The 25,703-nt window shown below is 35.8% G+C and overlaps 1 protein-coding gene across 1 annotated transcript in view; it reads right to left on the reverse strand.

The window, feature by feature from the left end:
- The window catches only part of LOC126967910 (GTP-binding protein REM 1), an 82,074-nt gene that overhangs the window by 13,629 nt on the left and 42,742 nt on the right, over positions 1–25,703 (reverse strand). Inside the window, exon 2 of the mRNA XM_050812613.1 lies at positions 3,873–4,079. Within this exon, the coding sequence (XP_050668570.1) occupies positions 3,873–4,079 (207 nt within the window). The remainder of the gene's footprint in view (positions 1–3,872; positions 4,080–25,703) is intronic.

Below are 25,703 nucleotides of genomic sequence, written 5' to 3' on the forward strand. Positions count from 1 at the left end.
ATTGGTATCGTTTAACTTATTGTACTCGCGAAGAATTCGAGCGAGAGGTGCCTGAACTCCCAGGTTGGTTTAATCAAAGTGTGCATTATTGAGTTCGGTGATGCAATGATTGATTGATGACAAACTCCTTTCATCTGATGATTGTCGTACTTGTTTGACTTTCAATGAGTGATTTCATATCTTATTTTGAATAAAAATATTTGAATTTTAATTGAATGCCCGTTTTCTTGCTATTCATAACCATACTACAAGCATACCTAGTAGTATAGTTAGCTGCTTTGACACAAGATGTTCAATAACTGTAAGCTATTGGAATATGCAATATTAAAATCGTTACACTTGTTATAATATTATTTATGAAATTCTTGCAAGATCGCTATAGTTTTTTTGTAAAGATTCTCTTATTGTTTTCTTTTGCTTTGTCGAGTAGGATTTTGTTATTTGAGAAGATTATTTAAGAAATAGAGGGTTAAGGGCCTCCACGCGTGGCGCAACAAATTCTACTTTGGTATTCCAATTATCAAATGAAATTATTATTGGTTTAGCGATATTCGGATTCCGGTTTGAAAGACGTGCTAAATATCTAATAATTCCTTTCTGGATGGATATAGAAATTGCTGACTTTTAGGACAGATCATATAGATTTTCAATTTTTGACTACGGAATCCCCCTTCAATCAATCCCTATCATCAAGAAGTCTATTGAGTCTCGTTATTTCTTATGATAGAATTCAATTACATGTGGTTATAAAATACATACTTAATATACCTATACCACTACAGCTATATACTTATATAACATATCGTGTAACGATACAAAAACTGGCGCTCTCGTGTAACGGTCTGACGCTTAGCTCGAATAGAGACCCCGAGCGGCCTGCGGCTCGAACGTCCGTATAAATGGTTTGAGGAAATCTTAGGTAGTCTTAAAAATAAGAAAAGCTCATTAGACAGTGGGCTTAAAAAAATCCTGTTGTTCATACTCAAGAAGTACCTCAAAAGTACCCGAAAGGAAACAAATAAGATTATCTACAAAAAGAAATGAGATGCCATCAAAAACAAAACATGTTAAAAACACCAAGTCTCGCAACTCAGTTCTTCTACTAAAAAGTTATGAGAAAATCCAGAAAAGTTATAACACCAAGTTGGTTAATATATTTAATCCATACTTCTGTCTTAAATTATTACGTTGGCATTTCGTTATTTGTAGTACATTTGAAATTTGAATACCAGAAACCTTGACTGATGAAAAAAGTGACTGCGCTCTTCGTTGGGCCTCCAGACTGCTTATCGATGGACAAAACCAAATTAAAGAGACTGAATATTTCTCGAGCTTCTTTGGAACTATAACAATAAGATCCAGTACATTTACGAATATCCAGCAACTAAATATAAAATAAACAGTTACATACCACGCGTCACCAAACTGTTCAATATGTATAATTAATTGTAATAGCTGATTTAATCTTTTTAGTGCAAAGGACTTTTACGAAATCAAAAAAAAAAAATGTGTTTTTATTCTAAATCTACATACTAACACTAAAGAAACTCAAAACATTTGGATTATTATGGATTTCCGCAAAGTAACGTCTACTTCAATAAATTTTCTAAATCTACAGTTAGACTAATCAAATTTCATTATATTATGTGGAAGCTTGTAATTGGCATTTAGACTTGTTTACTTGACTGGTTTGTAAATGTTGCTGTAAGCTCCCCAAATAAAATAAAATAAAATTACTTCATAAGAGTCTCTTTTCTGGGATAGTAAAGGGGTGGTCATGTGATCTCTATTAAACAATGATATTAAATATCTCGATGTTTCTGGATTTTTATATGGAAAACAAATACAATAGTATGTTAAATAATAAATAAAAAATAAATAAATAATAAACATTGACACACTTTTACACAAATTACATTAAATTAATATACAGAGTGTCCCAAAGTTATGGGACATGAAGGGAAAGTACGTTAAATATCGAAGATAGGCTATTTTACTGAAAGAAGACTTTATGTTATTTAAAAAGTTAGTACTTCTGCATTCAAAGATTTTCTAAAAATTACTTGCCTCGTCTGGTAATCGAACCGACTGAAATGTAAAAAAACAACACCCCCACTTTTATGATGCCAATCGACAGAATGGCCAAAAACTAATAACTCTTCTTAAGTAACATAGTATTTTAAAAGTGTGATAAACCGTGATCTGTACTGCTTCTCACTTTCAGCAAAATCTTATTGAGCGATGCGAAGCCAAGCTGAGCGGAGCTCCCACCGGGTGACTCCAATTGATTTCTGTGTTAAATTGTTTCTCGGCCATTTCTGAACCGTTTTTAATTTTTTTTGAACTCATAGAAAGCTTTCGAAATTTTCAGACAGACAAGAATTTTGAATTTCGACTTCATTCAATTATTATAATTAAAAACATTAAAATTGCAAATCCGCATAACTTTCTCATGTGCAATGTTAGATAGAAAATGTCTCGCGTTGGCCTGATTTTCTTATAATGTTGATATTGCTCAAAATGTTAAGTATGGCCAGATGTATCTTCAGGCAAAAATAATTCTATATGCTAATTCGTCGTGTTTAAATATGACGCTAAATTCCAAAAGATTCTTTCTATTGTTTATGTTTGGATTCATTTTGTTTTGTTTTTGTACACAGAGAGCGAGGTACGCTTCGAGCGACTGCGGCATCCTAGTAAAAGTTAATGTTATATCAACAACTCCATCGTTTTCTTGTAATTATGATTTTCTAGATACTTCACAGTTTTGTATCGCACACGGGAGTTTACATATTATACAATTAATATTGGTAAATGATGTGCATTTCTGTTATAGGTCTTGTAGATATTAGAATTATTGTAAGTAATAATAATAATTATAAGTATAAGTGTCGTAAGTATAATTGTTGGAAACTTCACTGGTGAAAGTGTATAAGATCTGTTAATATTTATCATAATACTGTTTGTTTCCTAAACATGAATAAATTAATAATGGAATTGGGTGAATATTATTTGTAACCAGAGCCCTAGTTTGTAATATTATTTTTAAAAATGCAAACCACTCACAAATTACCAAACCATCGTTCACATTACATTATTAACAAATGAATGTTCTAGAGTTCCGTAGTTACTGTTGCACATATCCAACACTAGTACATAAAATGCACTTTTCTTATACTTTTGTGAAAGTCACACGAAAGGGAGAGTATTCATTTGTATACTGGGAATTTGGCATCTTGATTTTAATTGTTGTTTTATAGGCAATGGTGATAACGTTGACAGACAAACGGGCGGAGACGGGAGCCACACAAACAGGGTGCCGTTGGTTTCCCTTACAGTGTTGTAAGAGGTGCCACAGAGGCACACCAAAGAGCCGCTGGTTCGATTCTCGCCCGCCACGTACCAATGTGTTGTCGGTTTTTAAATTCATATGTTGCGGTGATCACCTACCATCAGGTGACCCATATGTATGCTCGTTTGTCTTCCTCTTTCAAATATACTAGTGGGAGGCTCCTTTACACAGGATGCCGCCTAGATTATGGATACCAAAACGGCGCCGATTTCTGCCGTGAAGCAGTAATATGTAAGCGTTCCTGTGTTTCGGTCTGAAGGGCGCCGTAGCTATTGAAATTACTGGGCAAGTGATACTTAACATTTTATGTCTCAAGGTGACGACGCAATTGTAGTGCGAGCGATTTGATTTAGAGCGAGAATTTTTGGGGTTTTTCAAGAATCCTGAGCGGCACTGCATTGTAATAGGCACGGCGCGTATCAATTGCCTACAGCTAAACGTCCTGCTCGTCTCGTTCCATATTTTCATAAAAAAATACCAAAAGATAGTATGGGAGTAAAAGTTATTCTGGGCTTCTCACCTTTCCTGTCGTACGCGTTGATACACTCGCTGGTCTGGAACTGGCTGATGAGCGCCGTCTTGCCCACGCCAGGAGCCCCCACCATGGCCACGCGGTGGCACGCGGCGGGCGCGGTTGTGGCCGGTGGCGGCGTGCCTGCGCCCGTCCCCACCAGGCTGCCGGAGCGGGAGCGCCGCCTCCGGAATGAGTCTCCGCGGTTCACGATACCTGGCGACAACAGGGACACGTCAGCACTGCTTGGTAGCCATCGATGTTGATGTAAGAGAAGGTTGTCTCTCGAGGAAGAGCCATCAGAATATTATAATACAGCAGCACGACTGCACTTCATGCTTGCTTTACTATTAATAATGGTCTCTTGCATATTTTTAAAGTGGAAATATTTATTGACTTATCATAAATATTATCGTGTAATAAATGTCAAAAATTTAAATAATTAACTGAGCGGGTTCCTAATAATCATCATCTTACTCTTCGGTTGCTTGAAACAAGCACAGTGATGAAGAAAATGACTGTTTCTTGCTTTCTAGTATTGTTTCCATTTTAGGAACGTCATCTAACAGTGATGTTATATTATTAATACATTGTGCCCGAAAGACATAGAACTGGTTGGAGGAACGTGAATCTGTTTCTTTAATACTACATACTATATTTAATGCTGGAGATTTATATGAACCCCAGCACTACACCACATGCTGTGCGGTGTAATACCTAACATTGTCAGAAAGTGGTCTATGATGTACATCCACTTATACTAGTTGTGTTCATCTTTTCGACCATTCATTTTCATTTTTACATAAGAGGGGGCAAAAAGGTAAGAGGCTCACTAAATAGGAAGTGTTAAGGCAATTGCCCATGGACATCTGCCAAACTAGGGGTCAAGAGATGCGTTACCGGTCTTAAAGGTGGGCTTTAAGGTCCCGGAGTCGTATTTTATTAAAGTCAGTCATTGAAAGTCTTGATTGCAAAAATCAGGCAACTGTTGTTTAACGGCATTAGCAGCTTGGTTTAATTATAATAATTAAAAGGTATATTTCATAAAAAAAAGTTTACAGAAATCTTATAACTAATAACAATATGGACTTTAAAGAACCAAAATGGTATCTACGAGGTCAGCATTATGTTGGGAATTTTACTTATCAATGCTGGTATTCTCTAGACACCGATATACAGACACCGAGAATTAAATATTTACTAATTAAAATAGATATTTAATCCTCTAAGTCTACTGCTACCATATAGGCTTTTCAAAAGCTTTGGATTTCGTAAATCACGATATTTTATTACGAAAAATAGATATGGCATTAGGGGCCCTGCTTTTATCTTGGTTTGGATCATATCTAATTGGACGCAAGCAATGTGCGCAAGTTAACGTGGTAAATGTTAAGCAAGAACTAGTAACTCATCAGTATTCCTTTCCCAACTGTAATAGTGGAGTTCCTCAGGGGACTATTTTGGGTTCTTTGGTATTTATTATTTATATTAATGACTAAAAAATATCTCAATACCGTTATTTATTGTTCAATGACGATATATTGATGCTCATACCATGTAATATATAACTGGGGAAATTGTTTTTAAATGTGCATAAAAATCTATAATCACATCCCAAAGATAATAAAAGAGGTATCGTCAAATAGTAATTTCTCATGTAAATTGAAAATGCGATGACTAAACTTTTTGCATGATAATTTAAATTAGCCGAATAGAAGACAATACAATAAATTTAAGATATTTATAATGTATTTTGTATTTGACGTAATAAATATTTCATTACATTTCGTTACCTATCGGTTCGGTTCGTATTAATATTTATTATAAGCTAAGATTTAGTAAAGAGCTGGTATAACAACACTAGGACCACCAATTGCGAACATCAGCCGCTATAGCGACCCTAACTGGAGTGTGGTGCCTGGTGGCTGGCGCCAGGTGTTTACTGATGGTGCTCGTCTGCAGCAAGCGAGTCACGAGCCCGTGCAGCTGTAAGTTTGACGTCAATCCATGTTTACTCACTTCTTCAGCCTCCCCTTCTCCCCGCCCCGCGCCTTCCCAGAGCTAAATCCGGAGCCCGTACGTCCGTGTTGCAATCTTAATTGATTTGCGTTCGGCAACTAAATTGTTTATGACTGTTTACATATTATATTGGTCCGTTGTACTGCAACTCACATTTAAATAGGGACATTCGTACGTCAGATAGTAAAAGACGGGGTCTCTAGGAAACTTTCTACAACTATATGAAATTATTTTACTTTCGAATTGCGCAAATGAAGTAAGTCAAGTCGACATTTTATGCATTATGTTGGACAGTGTAAAATATGCAGACGTGAGCTCTACAACTTCCACCGCAGAAATGTGACTGCTGCGAATAAGAAGAAGGATTTACTGAAAACCTGGTGCGGAGAAGAGTGCTGAATCAGTTTGCTACCAAACGAGAAAGATGTGTGCATCTTTAGCTAGACAGAAAAATAAAGAGACTTCACGTTTCCACCTGATTCGTTCTCTTTTGAAATCTGTAGACAGTCTCAGGTTAATATCAAGTGAAGACTTCCAAACCTACTGGTCACGATTATTTGATCAGAAGTCTCAAAATATCTACACCAACGGGATCATGTCACATTCTTAAAAATACATTCAACAACGCTGTGCATACCTATAAGTCAGAAAGCATAGTATTAATTGTATGTCAAGTTGGTGATCCTTTTTAATAAATAAATATTAAATACTAAGTAAGCTTAAAAATAAAAATAAGCTTTGGAAAAAAATCTCTTGAGTTTTCCTAAAATGTGTAGAAACTTTATTATACTCCAATCTTTGTCACAACCTAATATTATTTAAAGCGAAAGACGGTTTCTTTGATCTTAATAAAAGTTTGAACACCATGTTTATCTCGTAATCTGAAGGCGTCATGTTTTGGGTCGTTCCATTCTTTAAGCTCTGGCGAGCAGAGCTCTGGTATATATATCTATGAGCAGAGCGATAGTGATAAAGTCACCCAAGACTACGATCTCAGCGGAGGGGATCTGTGCGTTACGAGCGATCAACAATAATCGTAACTAGAATTAGATTAATTAATTAGATGGTATCAAAATACGCAATTATTATTATACTTTTTAGTGCATAGCATAAATATGGTTATGGAATAGTGTTTTTGAAGTCGGTTGATTTTTTGTTAAAATTTTATTTTTTATTTTTTAGATAATAAAATTTTTCTTCTACGCTAACTAATAATTTGTCTAAACATATTTTGCAATGCAGTAAGCACATTGCAATTGGATTACAGACAGTTAGAAATTCCGCCACAGATCGCACCCTTAAGCAGTTCCTTTGATCATCATAATCGACTACGCCAATTACTTGACCATAACGACTTTATGGTGACTCAAATATCCGGATAGCATAAAAAAGATTTGGCTGAGTATCGTTAATTTGCTCGTAAGAATTGAAGAGTTTCGTTACTTTGTCATGGATCCCATAATCAGAAACTCTCACGAAACTACCTTTGAAGTATATCCTTTCCAATAAGAAGAAGGTTTTTTATAAGGTACTTTTATGGTTTTCTCATGGATGCCATTGTCTGATTCAAGATAACACGGGAAGCACCAGATTTCAAATAAAAAAAGAATTACCACAATCGCTTCACCCAGTCAAAAGTTCTGAGGTAACAAACATAAAAAAAAAACACCGACGAATTGAGAGCCTTTCCATATTTTGAAGTCGGTTAAAAAATCCAGAATTATTCTTTACTAATGAGGTTAATCCAAACTTGAAAAGCAGAAGAAGAAAAATAAAATTCAGGTACCTCAAACCAGAATAAATCTTTTTTCTAAAAACGCATATTACATGGCTACCTTCAACCATAGAATAATAACCCGAAGTGATAAAAACACACCTAGTGTAATGCTCCTCGTTTGCTCACGAGTGAAACAACTAATCTTTACTATGTAGCACTACACCCGGACACGTCTGCACGCAACCAATAGCTTAGAAACCGATTAGAACTGGCCTTCCGCTGTACTGGGCATTCGTTATATAGCACTCAACACACGGTTAATGTTACTGTCTATGTCGTGACAGTGACAATGATAGTTAACATATACTCTGTTAAGACTAGATGTCAGTACACTACACCTAGCATACTACAATAAAAGCGGAAACTACACGATCGTCTTTTAAAAAAAATGTATTACAAAATTATTGACTATTTCATGGATAAAATACTATAATATAATAATTATTGATGATTTTGGATACTTATATACGCTGACAAACTGTGACCTTGTTTTTTTAAGTGACTAGCTTATAAAGTGTTACTTATTAATGTATTTTTTTATTTTAACATTAACCATTTTCACACTAGGACCTGGTATAATGTTAGGTGACTAAATTTAATGTAAGACCTACTTATACCCACATTTCAGCGAATAAACTATTATTTTATTATCTGTGCTTCCATGTTACAATAATGTAATATTTTATTACGTAGCTTATCTTGTACTATCTGATATGGAAATGTTTTTCAGGAACTATTATTGCCCTGAAATAACTTTCAATTCATGAGATTAACTTTATCATTTATAATGTTATTTTCTCTTATATATTGAAACAATTGTTATGTAAGACGTAGGTATCAATGAGTCCTCATTCAATCACGCTGTCTACATAGCCACGGCAAAGAATATGTGATAGTACAAGTACAGAAGTCTCACTCCGCAAAATCAATTAAAGAAATAGGGACTCTTGCAGCCATACAATAAGGTGTAATTCAGACCGCACAGCGCTACTAACCTACATTTTTATTCAGCAAGAAGAAATTGCTGTCAGGGCTTGGATTTGCCTTATTGAGTAATGAGGCGCAAATATAGTACTTTCTACATTATCCGCGCCTCTGGACCAAGTAGAGACACCAAACGGCACAAAAATGTAAGACTCACTGAGACCGACATATTTGCGACGCTTGCTGTCTTCGGCAGTCGAAGCAGCAGCCCCAGGAGCCAGAGTGTGACGCAAGTCGCGACCCACACCAGCGCAGTTCCCCGTGCCCAAGCCACCAGAGTCATTCCATCAGAATCACATTTCAACGGATCAGCCTAGCTATCCAACGCAGAAATGCTGCCAGTATTCTTTGATACGCTTCCCCGTAATGATAATTTAATTTTATGCAATCATTGTATATATAGTTATAAGATTTGTTTGCTTTGAATAAATTTATATACAACAATGTACAACTGTCATGTGTCACTCGGTGGCTGTGTGTCGTCCGTTCGCCGCCATAGAATAAAGCACAGATAACGGCGCGTCATAATATATTGTGTAACGTGAAACCAGGCCACGACTGTTCCAGCGAATGAACACAGCCGCTTTACTGAAACTTTTGTTTTATACAACTTTGAATATTAAACTGAAATATTACTATAGGCCCATTATGGTACGGCGTAACCAGTCAGGCCACACATGTCCCTTATCTACTACGCTGTACCGTAGGAGCTGTTGGCTCTCCTGCCACTGAGTCCACCTAGCACGAAGCTACCAAAACATTTTTTTATGACAATAAGGGACGAGACGAACAGGACGTTCAACTGATGGTAATTGATACGCCATGCCCATTACAGTGCAGTGCCGCTCAGGATTCTTGAAAAACCCAAAAATTCTGAGCGGCTCTACGATTGCGCTCGTTACCTTGAGACAAGATGCTAAGTCTCATTTGCCCAGTAATTTCACTAGCTACGGAGCCCGTCAGACCGAAACACAGTAATGCTTACACATTAATGCTTCACGGCAGAAATATACACCGCCGTGGTGGTAGGTCACAACAACAAGCACCCAGTGTCATTATCGAGTATTGTAATCCATATTAAAAAAAAAACGTTAGCTGAGTTTCTTGCGCCTTTCTTCTTAGGTCTGAGGCAGTCTATTTTGAATGGGTAGCTTTTGGCGTTCAATAAGTGATTTTGAAGACTATTTTGAATAAAAATATTTGAATTTGAATTTTGGTGTCCTTTATTATTTACACGTGGACCTAAATAGTGGACAATACATTTGTTTCGCGTCAGCACACTCTCAGCAGAGATCTGCAGAACCAGCGACGATACTGGACAGACCTTAGTCTGGACATGAGTATTATATAAATCACAAACTTAACAGTGGTAGGCTCCTTCGCACAGGATGCCGGCTAGATTATGGGTACCACAACGGCGCCTAATTCAGCCGTGAGGCAGTAATGTATAAGCATTATTGTGTTTCAAGTTCAGTGTGTGAAATTACTGGGCAAATGAACTTAACATCTTATGTCTCAAGGTGACGAGCGCAATTGTAGTGCCGCTCAGAACTTTTGGGTTTTTGAAGAATCCTGATTGCCGGACCTTTTCATCAAGCCGGTGCTGTATCTATCGAGAACTGATCGAACGCCAGTAAGCCAACAACCCTGTTGGATTTTTCTCCGGTGGAACACACAACAAAATCCATTGGTAAACTCGATATGTTATGATTCAAACAGTAACAGGAAAAACACAATAATATTATGTTATTTGTCAAAATAATAACTCTGATTCAATTCGTTTCTATCAATTTATGATCCTACTGAAAATATTGTTGATGTATCAAAATATACACAAGAATTCATATCTTAATTTATTTTCTAAATATGTTTCCAGTGAACTCCTAAACTTATGAACGGATATTAATGAAGATTAATTACTTCATGGAGTGTAAATAAGTCCAACTTAAGAGATAGGATAGTTTTTATTTCAATTTGTGACTCATAATTATTTTTAACTCCAATAATTGTTTTGTATGGACATATTTTCTGTGAGATAATTTTGTGACGCACGGTTTGACAGTTCTGCTGTGAAACAATTACATTGTTACAACAGGCAGCATATTTTACGAAATTATTCTTGATGTTATGAAATATTAATGACAAATTCATAAAACAACAGTACTTTATTTATTATTATGTACAGAACAACGTCGTATGTCGGATCAGGCAAAAATATATCTCGTTTCACAAATACCATCTCGTGTTCACTGGTGACATCGGCAGTTGCTAATCCGACTTTTTAATTTAATTCTTAATAACGCTTACATTCATTATTTACATTCATAATAATTCATTAATTTCAATTATCTCATTCTTAATTTTTCTACATTAATGATACTATTTTAAAGGCATTTGATATATGTGCATAATAGGGTATCATTAATTCTTTTAAAGCGAGCCTTCCAAGGCATATACTCAATAATTATGAAACGTTTCAATAACATAAGTGGGTTGTTTTATGTCTTATCTATTTGCCTAACATTGTATTGCATTCTGTACCTACCAAAATCATTGTTTGTAAGTACCTACTTTAATTGTTAAAATATAAATTTCTCGTGTAAGTGACAATAGGTCTTAATGAGAATAAAGTTATTTAAACCTTATTCCTGGAATTGATTACTTATCACATGTTATTCAAAACAACTTTATGAATGTAAAACAATGCTAGTAAGTTGAATAAATTCACTCACTTATACAGAAACTGAAGAACTTATAACACAATCATATTAATTTAACAGTAACACAAGTAACACAATGGGAGTGTTCCGAAGAGCTGTTCAACCTGATTCCTGCCGCCGAATTCCACCTTCGCACGACACGCCACAAGCTAGGATATCATCCTCACCATCTGGATGTGTGGCGGTCCTCCACAGTGCGGCTTACAAGGAGCTTTCTTCCACGTACTACAAAGCTGTGGAATGAACTTCCTTGTGCGGTGTTTCCGGGACGATACGACATGGGTACCTTCAATAAAAGCGCGTATCCTGTGATTCCTCTGGTGTTGCAAGAGATTGTGGGCGGCGGTGATCACTTAACAACAGGTGACCCGTACGCTCGTTTGTCCTCCTATTCCATAAAAAAAACACCAACATTTAATTATAGACATACTTATACAAGATTCATTCATTTGATCACAAATACACATTGACTCACACACACTTCATAACACCTCTCACACCTCACTTATCACTCACAACACACCCAATGCACACACCTTACACACCTTATTTCTTACTATACATACTTTTTAGATATACTTCTTAGTAGTTAGAGTTTGATTGTCTGTAAATAATGTAATAAGTATTAATAAGCTATGGAAGAGCGGAGTCTTCTAACACAGGTGCTATAGTGCTTTTTTTGTTATTCAATATCTCGACAGCTTTTGATGCGATTGCTTTGTATTCATGGGTAAGCTCTCTCCGATCTGAGCTACATTGTTCCCAATACTTTAAGACGGAAATGGAAAGCTTCCTGCAGTAGGAACACAAAAGTGAGGCAGTGAACTTGGTTCCAACCTACTTCACACTATACTATGTTCGTATTTGTAAACACTCGCCGTTCCACGGAGTTATTTGTACTGGCCAGCTTCCAACGCGGGTCGGGTACATTCAGATCAATATTATTTTATATCCATACAGAAATAAGAGCGCGAACATTTTAAAAGAGGTTATTAGGTTCCCTTGTACGTCAGCCAGTGCGCCGTGACTATATATAAAATTCTCGAGTCCCGGTGTTTGTTACCAAACTCCTCCGAAACGGCTAAAACAAGTTGTTTGAAAATTTGTGTGTATATCGGGTATTTTTTTTTTTTTGACAATTTTTTTAGTTTTTTTATTATGATTTAACATTAAAATACTTACAACTTCAAAGAACAATGGCGAAGTTTCATACTACAAAATATCTGAAATTGAATGGTAGCGTCTCAAGAACTGACGTGTACTAATTAATTCACTATAATTTTCTAAATCTACTGGTATTATTCATTTTTAATTTGGAACCGGGAAAATGGAGAAATAAATGATTATTTTGTTTGAGTTTTAAGGTTAGTATTTTCTTTTTATTACTTAAGTGTTCTAACTATAATTTATACTTCTCTATTATATTCCAAATAACATGTTCCAACAACAACAACACTGAATAACACCAATTCCAAAAATCTTTAAGGATAGGAACTAGTTACCATAGGCAAATAGTTAATATTATTTAATACCTTATTACTAAACTGTCTACGGTTAACATCTCTGAGTATTATATTATGATAAAATTGAAAACTTGGTGTAATTGTAATAACAGTTTATTTTCAACAAACCAGAGAGAGGATTTATAAAAGGGAAGTCAAATGAGCAATCCATATTCGTAGATAGGTTCTAAAGTGTACCTAACCAACACCCGATTTTAAGGCTCTGGTCGACTTTTAAACTAAGTACTTCCATTTTTATAATCTTAAAAATCTGGTAAAATAAGTACCTAGTTTTTTAATGTCTTTTTTTCAATCCAATATCTTATTTTGTAGAAGTAGGTAGCAGTAAATGAATCAAGCAAAAGATTCTATTTTATGTTTATTATTATACTAGCTGACCCGGCAAACGTTGTTTTGCCATATAAAGTATAATTCACGCGATAGTTTTATAAGTAATAAAATATTGCCTATACATCATTTTGTTCTATTGTCAATAGTTTTTGCAGCGCACGCAAAAATAGGTTTTCGATTTTACACCTTGTGTTATAAAATAGCAATTTTATTACGGAACCCTAATTTTGAAAAAAAAAAACATAGCCTTCCTCGATAAATGGACTACCCAACACTGAAAGAATCATTCAAATCGAACCAGTAGTACCAGAGATTAGCGCGTTCAAACAAACAAACAAACAAACAAACACTGCAGCCTTATAATATTAGTATAGATAAACAGAGTACGTTTGACTAAATCGTGGGGCAAATCATAGCCCGGTAATAGAGTCAAAATGAGAGTTTAAAACGAGAGAAAGATATTATTCGAGTCCAAAAACAAGCCAGGTAAAGAAGAAACTACTTATTAAAATAAAGAAATCACAAAACAATACAACCGCGGTAACAATAATTGATAGGTATATATATTAGGTAGATCTATATATATTAGGTAGATCTATATATATTAGGTAGATATATATATATATATATATTAGGTAGATCATAGGTGACAGGTATAGAAACTCATTGATCATTCGCTCATCGCTGTCAATCATTTTGACAGATAGCTTTCCTTGATGTAACCTAAAATGGATGTGATTTCATAGTTGTGACACTTATAAAGTGGAAATAAAATAAATATTATATTTATTTCCCCGGTTCCTTTTGCAATACAATTTTATATAACAAGTCAATCCATCAGAAAAGTTTTTTTTTGTAACTATCCTAACCTTAGACGGTTATTCTTATAGTCAGGTAAAATTTCGCCATTGTTCTTTTCACTCGTCTACGATCAACATCTATTTTTGTATCGCGATTTTAATATTATTCTATTCCATCCACAGATACGCAATAGAGTTGCAAGATGGCAATCGAATATAATGATTATTGTAGTACGATAAATTTTATGTACGATATATTTGGTAGGTTCGGAATATTTTTTATACCCCAAAAATATTTATACTTTATATGGCCATACAGCGTTTGCTGGGTCAGCTAGTATTTATACCGACCTGTATAGCCGAGTGGTTAGTGATCCTACCTACTAACCTAGAGGTCCCGGGTTCGAATCCCGGTAGGTGCAAGCATTTTTATAATGAATATCGATGTTTGTTTTTGAGTCATGGATGTTTATATGTATTTATGTATGTTTAAGTAAATATATTTTATTAAATATATCGTTGTCTTGCAACCCATAACACAGGCTATATATGCCTAATTTGGGGCAAGATAATTTGTGTAAAAAGTGTGTCGATATTATGTGTCGATAATTTTGTAGATATAAAGTTGAGTACACTGCCCGTGATACCATAATACAACACACACGAAGCTATCATATACCACGATACTGCAGCGCGGCGGAGATATTCGTTGAGGCGCGCGTATTTTTACGCGACTTTGCGAAAACGGTGTACGTAACTGATGTGTAGGGTCCGGGCTAGCCCAATGGTATTCTGAGGGCATTTTCGTACAAGTTCCATTGTCAGCACCAGAACCACTGTTGTATGATACATGTGCAGCCAAGTCGGTCCTGTCCTAGGTGAGCAAGGCTTTGATTTTAAGATATCTTGTACTAACACTAGGTTTTACGTTACTTTGTAACTAACTAACATTATTATCCTATGCTGGTTGAAATAAAGAATATATTATTATCTAATATATAAAATTTTCGTGTCATGGTGTTAAACATTGAACTCCTCCGAAACGGGTTGACCGATTCTCATGAACTTTCGAGTGCATATTGGGTAGGTCTGAGAATCGGACAACATCTATTTTTCATCCCCCTAAATGCTAAGGGTGGTCCACACGAATTTTTTTTTTAATTTGTTTGATTTTGAGACAGCATTAAAAAATATATACAACTTCAAATTTTCACCCATCTACGATCAACAATTACTTTTGTATCGCGATTTTAAGATCGGCAATACAACGTTTGCTGGGCCAGCTAGTTATATATAAAATATTCAACAAAAATATAAATATCTATAATTTATACAATTTATAAGTATATTATTTTTCTTTAAATTACAAATCTTCTGAAGATCTTTTACAGATCGTTTTGATTTTACATAACATTATATCATAAAGGAGCATGGTTTTTTTCTTTCTCAATCACTAATCAATAGTCTGGCCCATAAATATATTTACAACTTAAAAAGTTATAAAGTTTGTTTTATTGAATTATTCAAAATAGGAACAAGTTTATCACGTTAGAAACTTTGATAATTTCCCGTCATTTCACATATTCTTTCAGAAGAAAAAAAATTGAAAAGATAAAACTAAAATACACGCTTTGGTTGAAACTTAAAATGAACATCAATTCCTGCCTTATCGACGATAGGTGAGAAATTATACAGATTAACAAAAATCTTAGGCAGCAAATTGAAAAATGGAATAATTTTATCAATCGAAAGTATTGTCATCGGTACTCGATAAATCTACGAAGTTTGAACGAAATCTTCAAATCGCGCCCAAATGAGTCGATTACAAGCAAATGATTCACTCGATTGTATGAAACGTGCAGTCATTGATAGATTAACAGATGACGGCTATAAACTTGTACAAAACCGAGATAGCCATCGTTCATAAAATTCTGTTTTTAAAATTTTATTTGTGAAAATAAAAAATAATAAAAACATACATTTTGTCTGAAATAAATATTATGAATATTATTTATAGTGTTAATGTTTGTGTAGAAAATACATCTAACTAAATCATCTTACAATTTAAGCAAACTAAGCGAGGTTGACTTTGACTTTGACTTACAATTTAAACGATACAAGATAGTATCAGGTTTTAAGTAGAATAAAACAAAAATAACGAATAAAGTTGGGTAAGAATTCATGTCGCTGATAATGCGAGGGAACAGGCTGGTAACAATCACAAGTCGAGCCGTCTTCGCGGTCGCATCAAATTTTAATTCAAATTCAAATATTTTTATTCAAAATAGGATTTAAAATCACTTATTGAACGTCAAAAACTACCACCCATTCAAAAGAGACTGCCGCATCGCTTCGACCCTCGAACAGAATTGTTATTATGCCAATTTAAAGTTTAGGGACAGCATAATTTAAGTTATATAATATTCTTCGTCGAGAAGCAATGTCACGGTCACTAAACATAAGATGTAAAATAAAAGGGTACGATAATACGATCTGGTACGCCGTCCAATATTGCTGATTCGGGTAAGGAACCCTTCCGATTAATATTTCGAAGTCAGAAGTATGATGGCTAAATAATGGCTTGTTTCGTTTAGTATGGCACAACACTTCTAAACGTTCATAGCAATTACATAGCTGAAAACTCAAACAACGACAAAGGGCTCCCCCGAAGACTCTCTTGTGGGGGCCTACCAACACTGCGTTGTCTGGTACGTGGTTGCCATTCGAGGACTTATCGATTATGGCCGGTATATATTATTATATACCGGCCATCTGGCCGTCGAACTATGGACCCTGCCCACTGCCAATCGCAATCGTTTTAGCTGTCAGTAACTTTGGTTCTTTTACGGATCTCCTCATTTCTTATTCGATCTCGCAGGGAAACTCTGAGCATAGCCCTCTCCATTGCCCTCTGAGCTCTGTATTAAGTATGCCTATGTATTAATGCGTGTGCGTAACGAACAGCTTGCCACGATTTATTTTAATGAGACAAGTGAGTTATCCGCAACACAACGGCTCCGCCGCCGCAGTAACCAAACATAAGATTTACGAGTTCCGTTCGCATTACTCTGTGTAAACAATGAGAGATTTACGTCGTGATGTGCGGCCGGCATGCGTCACGTGCCAGGGCTGGCAGGTGATCCTCTGTGGACGCTTGCACTCCTCTGCTGTTTGACTTGTCTACATAGCGAGATTGCCATGCTCATTGGAACATCACCTATGGCTGCTTTTTTTTTATATGAGAGGGAGCAAACGGGCAAGAGGCTCACGGGATGGGGAGAGGTGAGGCAACCGCCCATGGATATCCACAACAACAGGTGTGTCAAGAAATGCGTTGCCGGCCTTTAAGGTGGGAGTATGCTTTTTTCTTGAAGGTCCCTAAGTCGTATCTGTTCGGGAAGACCGCTGCCGGTAGTTGATTCCACAAAGTGGATGTGCGAGGCAAGAAATTTCGAACGAAACGCGCGGTTGTGGAATGCCAGACGTCTACGTGATGCGGATAGTACTTTGTACGTAATGTCCGGTGGTGGAATTCGGCCGCTGGAATCAACCCGAACAGCTCCTCTGAGCACTCTTGAACTGATGATGATGACTTGATCGTCGATGATTCGAGCCGGTCTTCGTTGAATGCGGTCAAATGGAAGAAGCTGGTACTGGGGAGCACCCGCCCAGACGTGAGAACAGTACTCCATGTGAGGCCGAATTTGCGCCTTATAAAGTTGCAGGCGGTGGCTTTTAGCGAAGTACTGTCTCGCCTTACTGAGTACACCAAGCTTTTTAGAGGCCAGTTTGGCCTTCTCTTCCAAGTGACCACGGAACTGAACGTCGCTCCATATATCGACACCAAGTATGCCAATACAGGCTGTGGCAGTTAGAGGAGTGATCTCGAATCGAGGGGATACGAGAAAGGGAGACTTTTTAGTGGTGAACGCACAAACTTGTGTCTTCTTGGGGTTGAATTGGACTAAATTTTGTCGGCCCCATTCCGAGACTTTGCAAAGCATAGTCTCGATTTCAGACACAAGTTTGTTCCGGTTCTCGTCGACGCTATCCCGGGACATGTTGACACGGCCGGTGTAGGAAGCATGAAATCCAAGAAATCGCCAAAGTAGTGCATAATTACACCAAAGTGTCCCTAACTAATACATTTGTAGCCATGCTAATCATTCAACCTAGATAAAAATTGTATGGAAAATTATTAACTGTTTACCAATACTATTTAACATGACATAGTTTTGTTATTTTTGTAAAGAAAATTGTATTATGTTTGTAAGAAATTAAAAATGCTTCTAATTCTGAATTAAAACTATGGCGATTTTCTACAGGAGAGGTAACCTAGCTCCGCTTGATTCCTCAAGGCCGTTGGCTCGGTCCCCAGCCTTAAGTTTTGTAAGTACCTATTGAATAATTGAATACCCATCAAGATAGAACCTTGTGTGCCGGGGCTACAGTGCCAGGTGAATACTGTACTGATTGGAGCTGGACGCAACAGCACATCATCATGATCACCTCGCTTCACCGTCCGCACCTCACTCACTATTCGTTTCATATTACATTTTGTATCATCGAGTAGATATTCCAAAGCATCTCTTGTCGTCACCAGTGACATAATCTATATATATAAAAATAAATTGCTGTTCGTTAGTCTCGCTAAAACTCGAGAACGGCTGGACCGCTTTGGCTAATTTTGGTCTTGAATTATTTGTGGAAGTCCAGGGAAGGTTTAAAAGGTGAATAAATATGAAAATGTTCAGAATTAATTAAAAACAACAATTTAGTTTTTCCTTTAATGTGTCCCCCGTCGCGTCGTTCAGAAATCAAATTGATACAATAGTTTAAAATGAATAACTTATAAGAATTTTTATATCCTTATAACTTTCTGGGGAGGTACAAAATAAACTTAATTTTATCTAACTGTAGTTGGTAGATTAACAACCGTTGTTAACTATCTATCAGATTATTTTAATGTAGACTGATAAGTCAAGTTTGTGAGTGACAATGAAGTATATAGGCTTAGAATGCAACGAGTTCATGTACATCAAACAACCATAATATTGTCATTTGAGCTGACCAAATACCTGCCTGTGAACACGCAAGGAGTTTTAATTCACCCACCATGGACGAAGTGGCTGTTGTCGTTGTGGGAGAAAATTTACAATCCAAAGCAATTATTAGACATATTTTCTATTATTGAGAAGGTCATACAAAATATTATTTTGTTTATTATTTGCAAGACAACGTCTGTCGGGTCAGCTAGTATATTGAAATTAATGTTTTCTGTTTAAAGTATAATTTTATTAACAGTTGTTTTAATGCAATATCTTCAAGTCGCAGTGTTAAAACACCCAGGAAGTATAATTACTTAAAACATTTACTGCCTTATTCATAATAAAACGCTTTTCGAAGGTATAAAGCTATATTAGTCAAAACGTGTTTTAAGCCTATCATACGTTCGATAAAATTATTTATTCATATTCGTTAGATAAATCTCCCATAACTAATACGTCTCTATAGTACGCAATGTTGCCACTTCGTACAAAAAAACATGATTTTAACTAATTTAATGAGGAACTGTCAATGGAAACAGACATCTTTTCAACGTCAATGGCTAGTAAGTTGTCAAAAGTCGATGTCAAAATAATTTCAAACTTCAATAATCAAAGTTTTGAAGTCTGTTGGTTGTCAATCTATGACGGATATGTATATATACGGATATCCAACAACTTTGAGCGGGAACCTATTTATCACATTATTTAACGAACAGCTGATCGATGTCGGCCATGTTTTTCTGCGTTCGAGTGCTTAAAATAGGTTTATAGAAGGGTCCTAGCTCCTATAAGTCACGTCAGCTTTATCGAAGAGATATTGAGCGTTTTAGCTCTAATATGCGACTATGAATACCATTTTTTAACAAGCGTTTATAAGCGATGTTTTAAATCTCGGCTAAGTCATAATGAATAAGACAGTTAATTTATAAAGATAACTATAATCGTTAGACATTCATATTGTTCGGGAGACTATCTCACTGGTCATCATAATCTACTATGTTTACTAAAAATTGTCATGCCATGTGTATACAAATATATTATATTTAACAAATTTCCCCATGCTATTAAAATGTTGAGTATTGGTCCTTTTATATGAATGGCTAATTAATTACAATTTCTATGCTGTATCTGACTTTTTAAATTTGTGATTTTCTTTTTTATAATCTTGTTTTTAACATTGACTATGTATATGACATATATATATTTTGTGTAGATGCTAATATAATGTAACAATGAAATATTATGTGATGTAATGTTAGAATTTTATTGTTATATAATGACGTGGAGCTAATGTAAATTACATACCCTTTTTGGCTAATGTGTTGATTCGTATAGTATTATTTTGATAACTTTTATACACACATTATGCAAATAAAAATTATTATTATTATAATTTCATCTTATTTTCTATATTTATATATATAACATATATATATTATAATATATATATATAGACGACCTGTATAGCTGAGTGGTTAGCGATCCTACCTACTAAGCTAGAGGTCCCGGGTTCGAATCCCGGTAGGTGCAAGCATTTATATGATGAATATGGATGTTTGTTTCCGAGATTTATATGTATGTTTAAGTAAGTATATTGTATTAAATATATCGTTGTCATGCAACCCATAACACAGGCTATATATGCCTTATTTGGGACAAGATAATTTGTGTAAAAAGTGTGTGTCAATATTAAATATATAAATTATTATTATTAATCAAAATGTATTTCCAGCTGAGTTGGAAATATACATAGTTGTAGACGAGTCAGTACTGGTTATTTTGAAGAGAAGGAGGTACGATGATGCAGGTGTCATGGTCTCCTGGTAGTCACGCCGCTCTGGGCGGTATAACATCTACCAGTCCATCACTTGTTGCTCGTATTCGCTTATAAAATGTGAGACGCGTACATCTGGTTTACGAATCCATCTATCTATAGAAGACATTTATGAAATAGGGTCAACACTTACGTCGGTTCTGCGTGCGTTCGGCTATTTTCGTCATTGCTCGTGTGCCGTCGGCTATTTCGGGACGCTACTCATTTCGTGCGATCGTTTTGGTAAACGTTTACAATTGAGGCTGACAACGCGATGTAGAACAACTTTTACTGTTTGTGTTGGCTTTGTTCGGATAAACAGTAACAGTATATAATATATTGTGCTATTTAATGATTTGGAGCTAGTGAGCACAAGTGAAGGAAACTAAAGGAGACATTTTTGGGATATATTCGTACGTGACTTGACTGCCCGACCTTAGCCCGACAAATGGGGCAACCTTTTGCAGATTACCCATTCTTTATTCACGGTCAATCTATAATCATTGCCGGAATAGTCTAGAAATACTTGATGTACGTGATTTTGCCAAGTGGACGCGTTCTTAAGCTTTGAAGTCAAATCAATATTACTGTTCATTTAAGTCAAGAAATGATACTTATGATTGTAAAAAGTAATACATTTACCATTTACCACCACTTAGGAAAACGTTGAGTTTTGATGAGAAGAAGTAGCAAGAAACTCTTTGCCATTCTGTGCGACAAGTAAACTTTTCGCACTCAACTCATCAACACAACATTTGCGTGCGAAAAGTTTTTTAAAATGGGCAAACGGCTCTTTTTCAACCGCAACAGCGAGCGCCAAGATACCTTTACCACTACTACTAACTTTTCCAAAAAGAAAAAAAATTCAACAATACTAGAACGTTATATACTCAATGACTCACAAGTAGGTTTAAACAAGTAATAAAACACTTTATTATTTGAATACATTATAATATAATATTGTACCTATACATCGTCCGCCGACCATATTTTAGGGAAATAATAAACCTGTTTATTTGCCTTAAAGACAGAAAAGGCTTCTGAAAAAAGTTTACTTTTATTTTTCTTTTAGATATTTAATATTTATCCATGCTTTAATCAGATACCTCGATTAGGTGGAACATCGAATTAAAGTAACAATTTATAAAGAGTGAAGAAACATTGGAATAAGTAACATTGTTGCAGACACATTTGGTCAATATAACATCAAATACCTCCTGGCAGTCGTTACCCGGCACTCACAATACCTCGAACAGCACACAAGGCTTGGCCCGTGGGGGAGAGAGGGCGGAAGAGGTGAGGGAGATGGGCAGGGCGGGGAGGGCACAGTGACTATTGTAATTTAACTCTTGATCCGATTTTGAATTGATGGCGTCTGTGTTTGATTTGTGGGACGCATTGATCATAAGAGGCTCTAATGATCGTCTCATGAAATACTTAACCGTGTCAAATAAGTATATTAATGTATTAAATAATGTAATTGATAATGGCAGAAAACCAGAACATAATATTCCGTTGAGAGCAATGTAACATCTAGGTAATGCCAATTTTGTATTTTCTTTCATTAACGCGAGTGCTACACATTTAAATAAAAAATTTTAAAGGATTAAAACGCGTGTAATTGTGTTTTACAACCAACCAGTGGGAGGCTCCTTTGCACAGGAAGCTGGCTAGATTATGGGTACCACAACGGCGCCTATTTCTGCCGTGAAGCAGTAATGTGTAAGCATTACTGTGTTTCGGTCTGAAGGGCGCCGTAGCAAGTGAAATTACTAGGCAAATGAGGCTTAACATCTTATGTGTCAAGGTGACGAGCGCAATTGTAGTGCCGCTCAGAATTTTTGGGGTTTTTGAGAAGCACTGAGCGGCACTGCATTGTAATGGGCATGCCGTATCAATTACCATCAGCTGAACGTCCTGCTCGTCTCGTCCCTTACTATCATAAAAAAAAAAACAAGATTGAATGTTAAAACTACACGCGTTTTAATCCTTTAAAAGTTTTGTATTTAAATATTACCAATATTTATCTGGTTCTTTGTTACAACTAATGACGTAATTTGTATGACGAGAAAACCTATAAAGATTAATATTTTATTACTAAATAAAAACGTTCGAGATGCTACGATTTACCAGGAACACTGTACCGTTTGGGAGCATGATACCAGACCAACATTTGCTCTGCTCGCCACAACACGATGCCGTCAGATTGCGAGATAAACCTTGTGTAAAAACTTCTATGAAGATCAAAGAAATCGACCTTCACTTGCAATAATATTTATATAGAAACTCAAGATATTTTCATTTCCAAGGTTTAATTACAGTTCGTATGTGTTATTTTATTCGATGACTTTTTGCTATCTTTTAGTTAGATCGCGTTTTTGTAGAAATTTTGCGAATTTCGATTAACTTACAATTTATTTTAGTATCACACCCTTTCTATTCATCAATTCCGGTGGTTTTCTCTCAACTCCTTGCTTTAACTATTGGGAGGCTCTTTGCACAGGATGCCGGTTAGATTATGGGTACCACAACAACGTCTATTTCTGCCGCGGAGCAGTAATGTGTAAGCATTATTGTGTTTCGGTCTGGAGGGCGCTGTAGCTAGTGAAATTACTGGGAAAATGATCTTATGTCTCTAGGTGACGAGCGCAGTTGTAGTGTTGCTTAGAGTTTTTGGGTCTTTCCAGAATCCAGAGTGGCACTGCATTCTAATGGGCAGTGTGTATCAACTACCATCACCTGAGCGTCCTGCTCGTCTCGTACCTTATTGTCGTAAAAAAATATATCATGAGCAGTCCTACCACACACACAGCATCAGCTCATTACAAGTTGCTTTCACATACAACCAAGTTGTGGAATGAGCTTCCTTGTGCGGTGTTTCCAGGACGATACGCCATTATATAAAAAAAAAACTACGTTTAAATCAATGTACTTTGAAACCTTAATTATACTGTATTTAGTTTAATCTTTATTAAGTTATTTTATATTTTTCTGTTTTTGAAGTCGGTAAACTATAAGATTTAATAAGGCGCCTGAACTCCCAGGTTGGTTTTTACAGAAGGAACTTGGAAGATTCTCTTGATTTTGAACCTTGGGAATAAATATGGGACAGCAAGGTTAATATTCTGCAAGAGGTTACTACATTGTATTTGACCGTTTAAGAGTTAGTACAAAAATATTACTCCGGCAAGAGATCTCCGATCGAGCAATGAAATCATATTAAATTTCCTGAGGCGCTGATTGTACGGGTGTCTATGAGAGAATCCAGTACTAATGTATGCAAGGTGTCGTGTGAATGCTCCTTGGATACTCTCGATGCGTTGCGAATGGATCGTATATAGGGGATTCCATATAACATATAACATTAATTGTTAGCTATGAATGACAGATAGCCTAAGACCTACTTATCGGCAAACAGGTTATTAATAGTAATATATAATCAATCTAAATTAAAACTCCTGAATAAGCAGTTCACAAACTATAGTAACATCATCCACGTAAACAAAAATATTCATAAAATGAAAACCACCCAATGGCAACTATTCCGCATCAAACTAAAGAAGAATCACGTAAATCGGATCATAAATTTCAGCGTTATCGGTGTACATATATAAAAAATACCAATAGAATTGAGTACCTCCTCCTTTTCGAAGTCGGGTAATAAAAGCGCGTACTCCTTTTTCCAAAAGGCCGGCAACGCTCTTGTTATAAGTCCTTTGGTGTTGCAAGAAAATGGTGGTAATTAGTTAAAATGAGGTGACCCGTTCACTCATGTGCTCCCGTGTTATGTCACAGTCTGTGAAGCCTGACCGACCTTTGACCACGACCCTTTATCGGACGTTCTTGTCGTACGTCACCTGTACTCTTCCAAAAAGGTTTTCATTAAGTCTCATTAAAGAATTGCACACAATCAGGAACTCAGTTCATTAAGTTTCTTTCAGCAAGCTCATGTGACATTAAAATATTAGGTTTTTTCCAAATGGATCAAAACTGTTTTGTAGTTTATTTTAAGTTCTTCAGCTATATCGTAATTACCGATATGCCGATCTTCATCAACATCAAAATTCTTTTACTGACACTTAGATTTTGACGAATTTTTTGCTGCTTGGTTTTTATTGAAGTGAAAACTTCTTTGATCACTTTTCTTGGGATGAGTATAAAATGTTAAGCTCGCGTCAGGGTCACGTGGCCTGATCGAAAATTCGTAAGACAGACGTTGTAATAATGGATGAAAGTTGATTTTATAATTATATTGTGATTGCGAAGCTGAAGCACCACGAGGTCGAGGAATAGAAAATCAGCCGTGAAATATTTTACAGTTTAATTATTTGATTTTATATGTGATATAAATTGTCATTTTTGTGTACGATAGCGCAATAAATGAATATTGTATTAAACCACATAAATGCCCGTACTTTTATTCTGATAAATAAAGCAGTTTGTGAGAAATTATTGCCTAACCATTCCAAAATATTCCTACATGGACAACGTTAATGTTCAACTTTTCACTTCTCCCGGAGTGCAACCCGTTTATTTATTTTTTAATTTTATATTCAATTCAAATGTATGGAATTTCTTCATTAGATTCACTCTTTTTGATAAATAAAATTAATCGGTCACTTAACGAGCAACTGTCGACATGTTACGGTTCGGATTACATTTACAGACAATTTTATAACATATTTTGCATGTCAATTGACGAAACATATTGGATTATCAATAATATTATGTTAACATCTTAAGTACAATGTTTCTTGCAAATAAAATTTCATTTCATTTCTTGTACACTATTGTTCGAACAACCGACTACGGCGTCATTTATGGCG

This window comes from Leptidea sinapis, chromosome 1 (genome assembly GCF_905404315.1).
Source record: "Leptidea sinapis chromosome 1, ilLepSina1.1, whole genome shotgun sequence".
NCBI lineage: Eukaryota > Metazoa > Arthropoda > Insecta > Lepidoptera > Pieridae > Leptidea > Leptidea sinapis.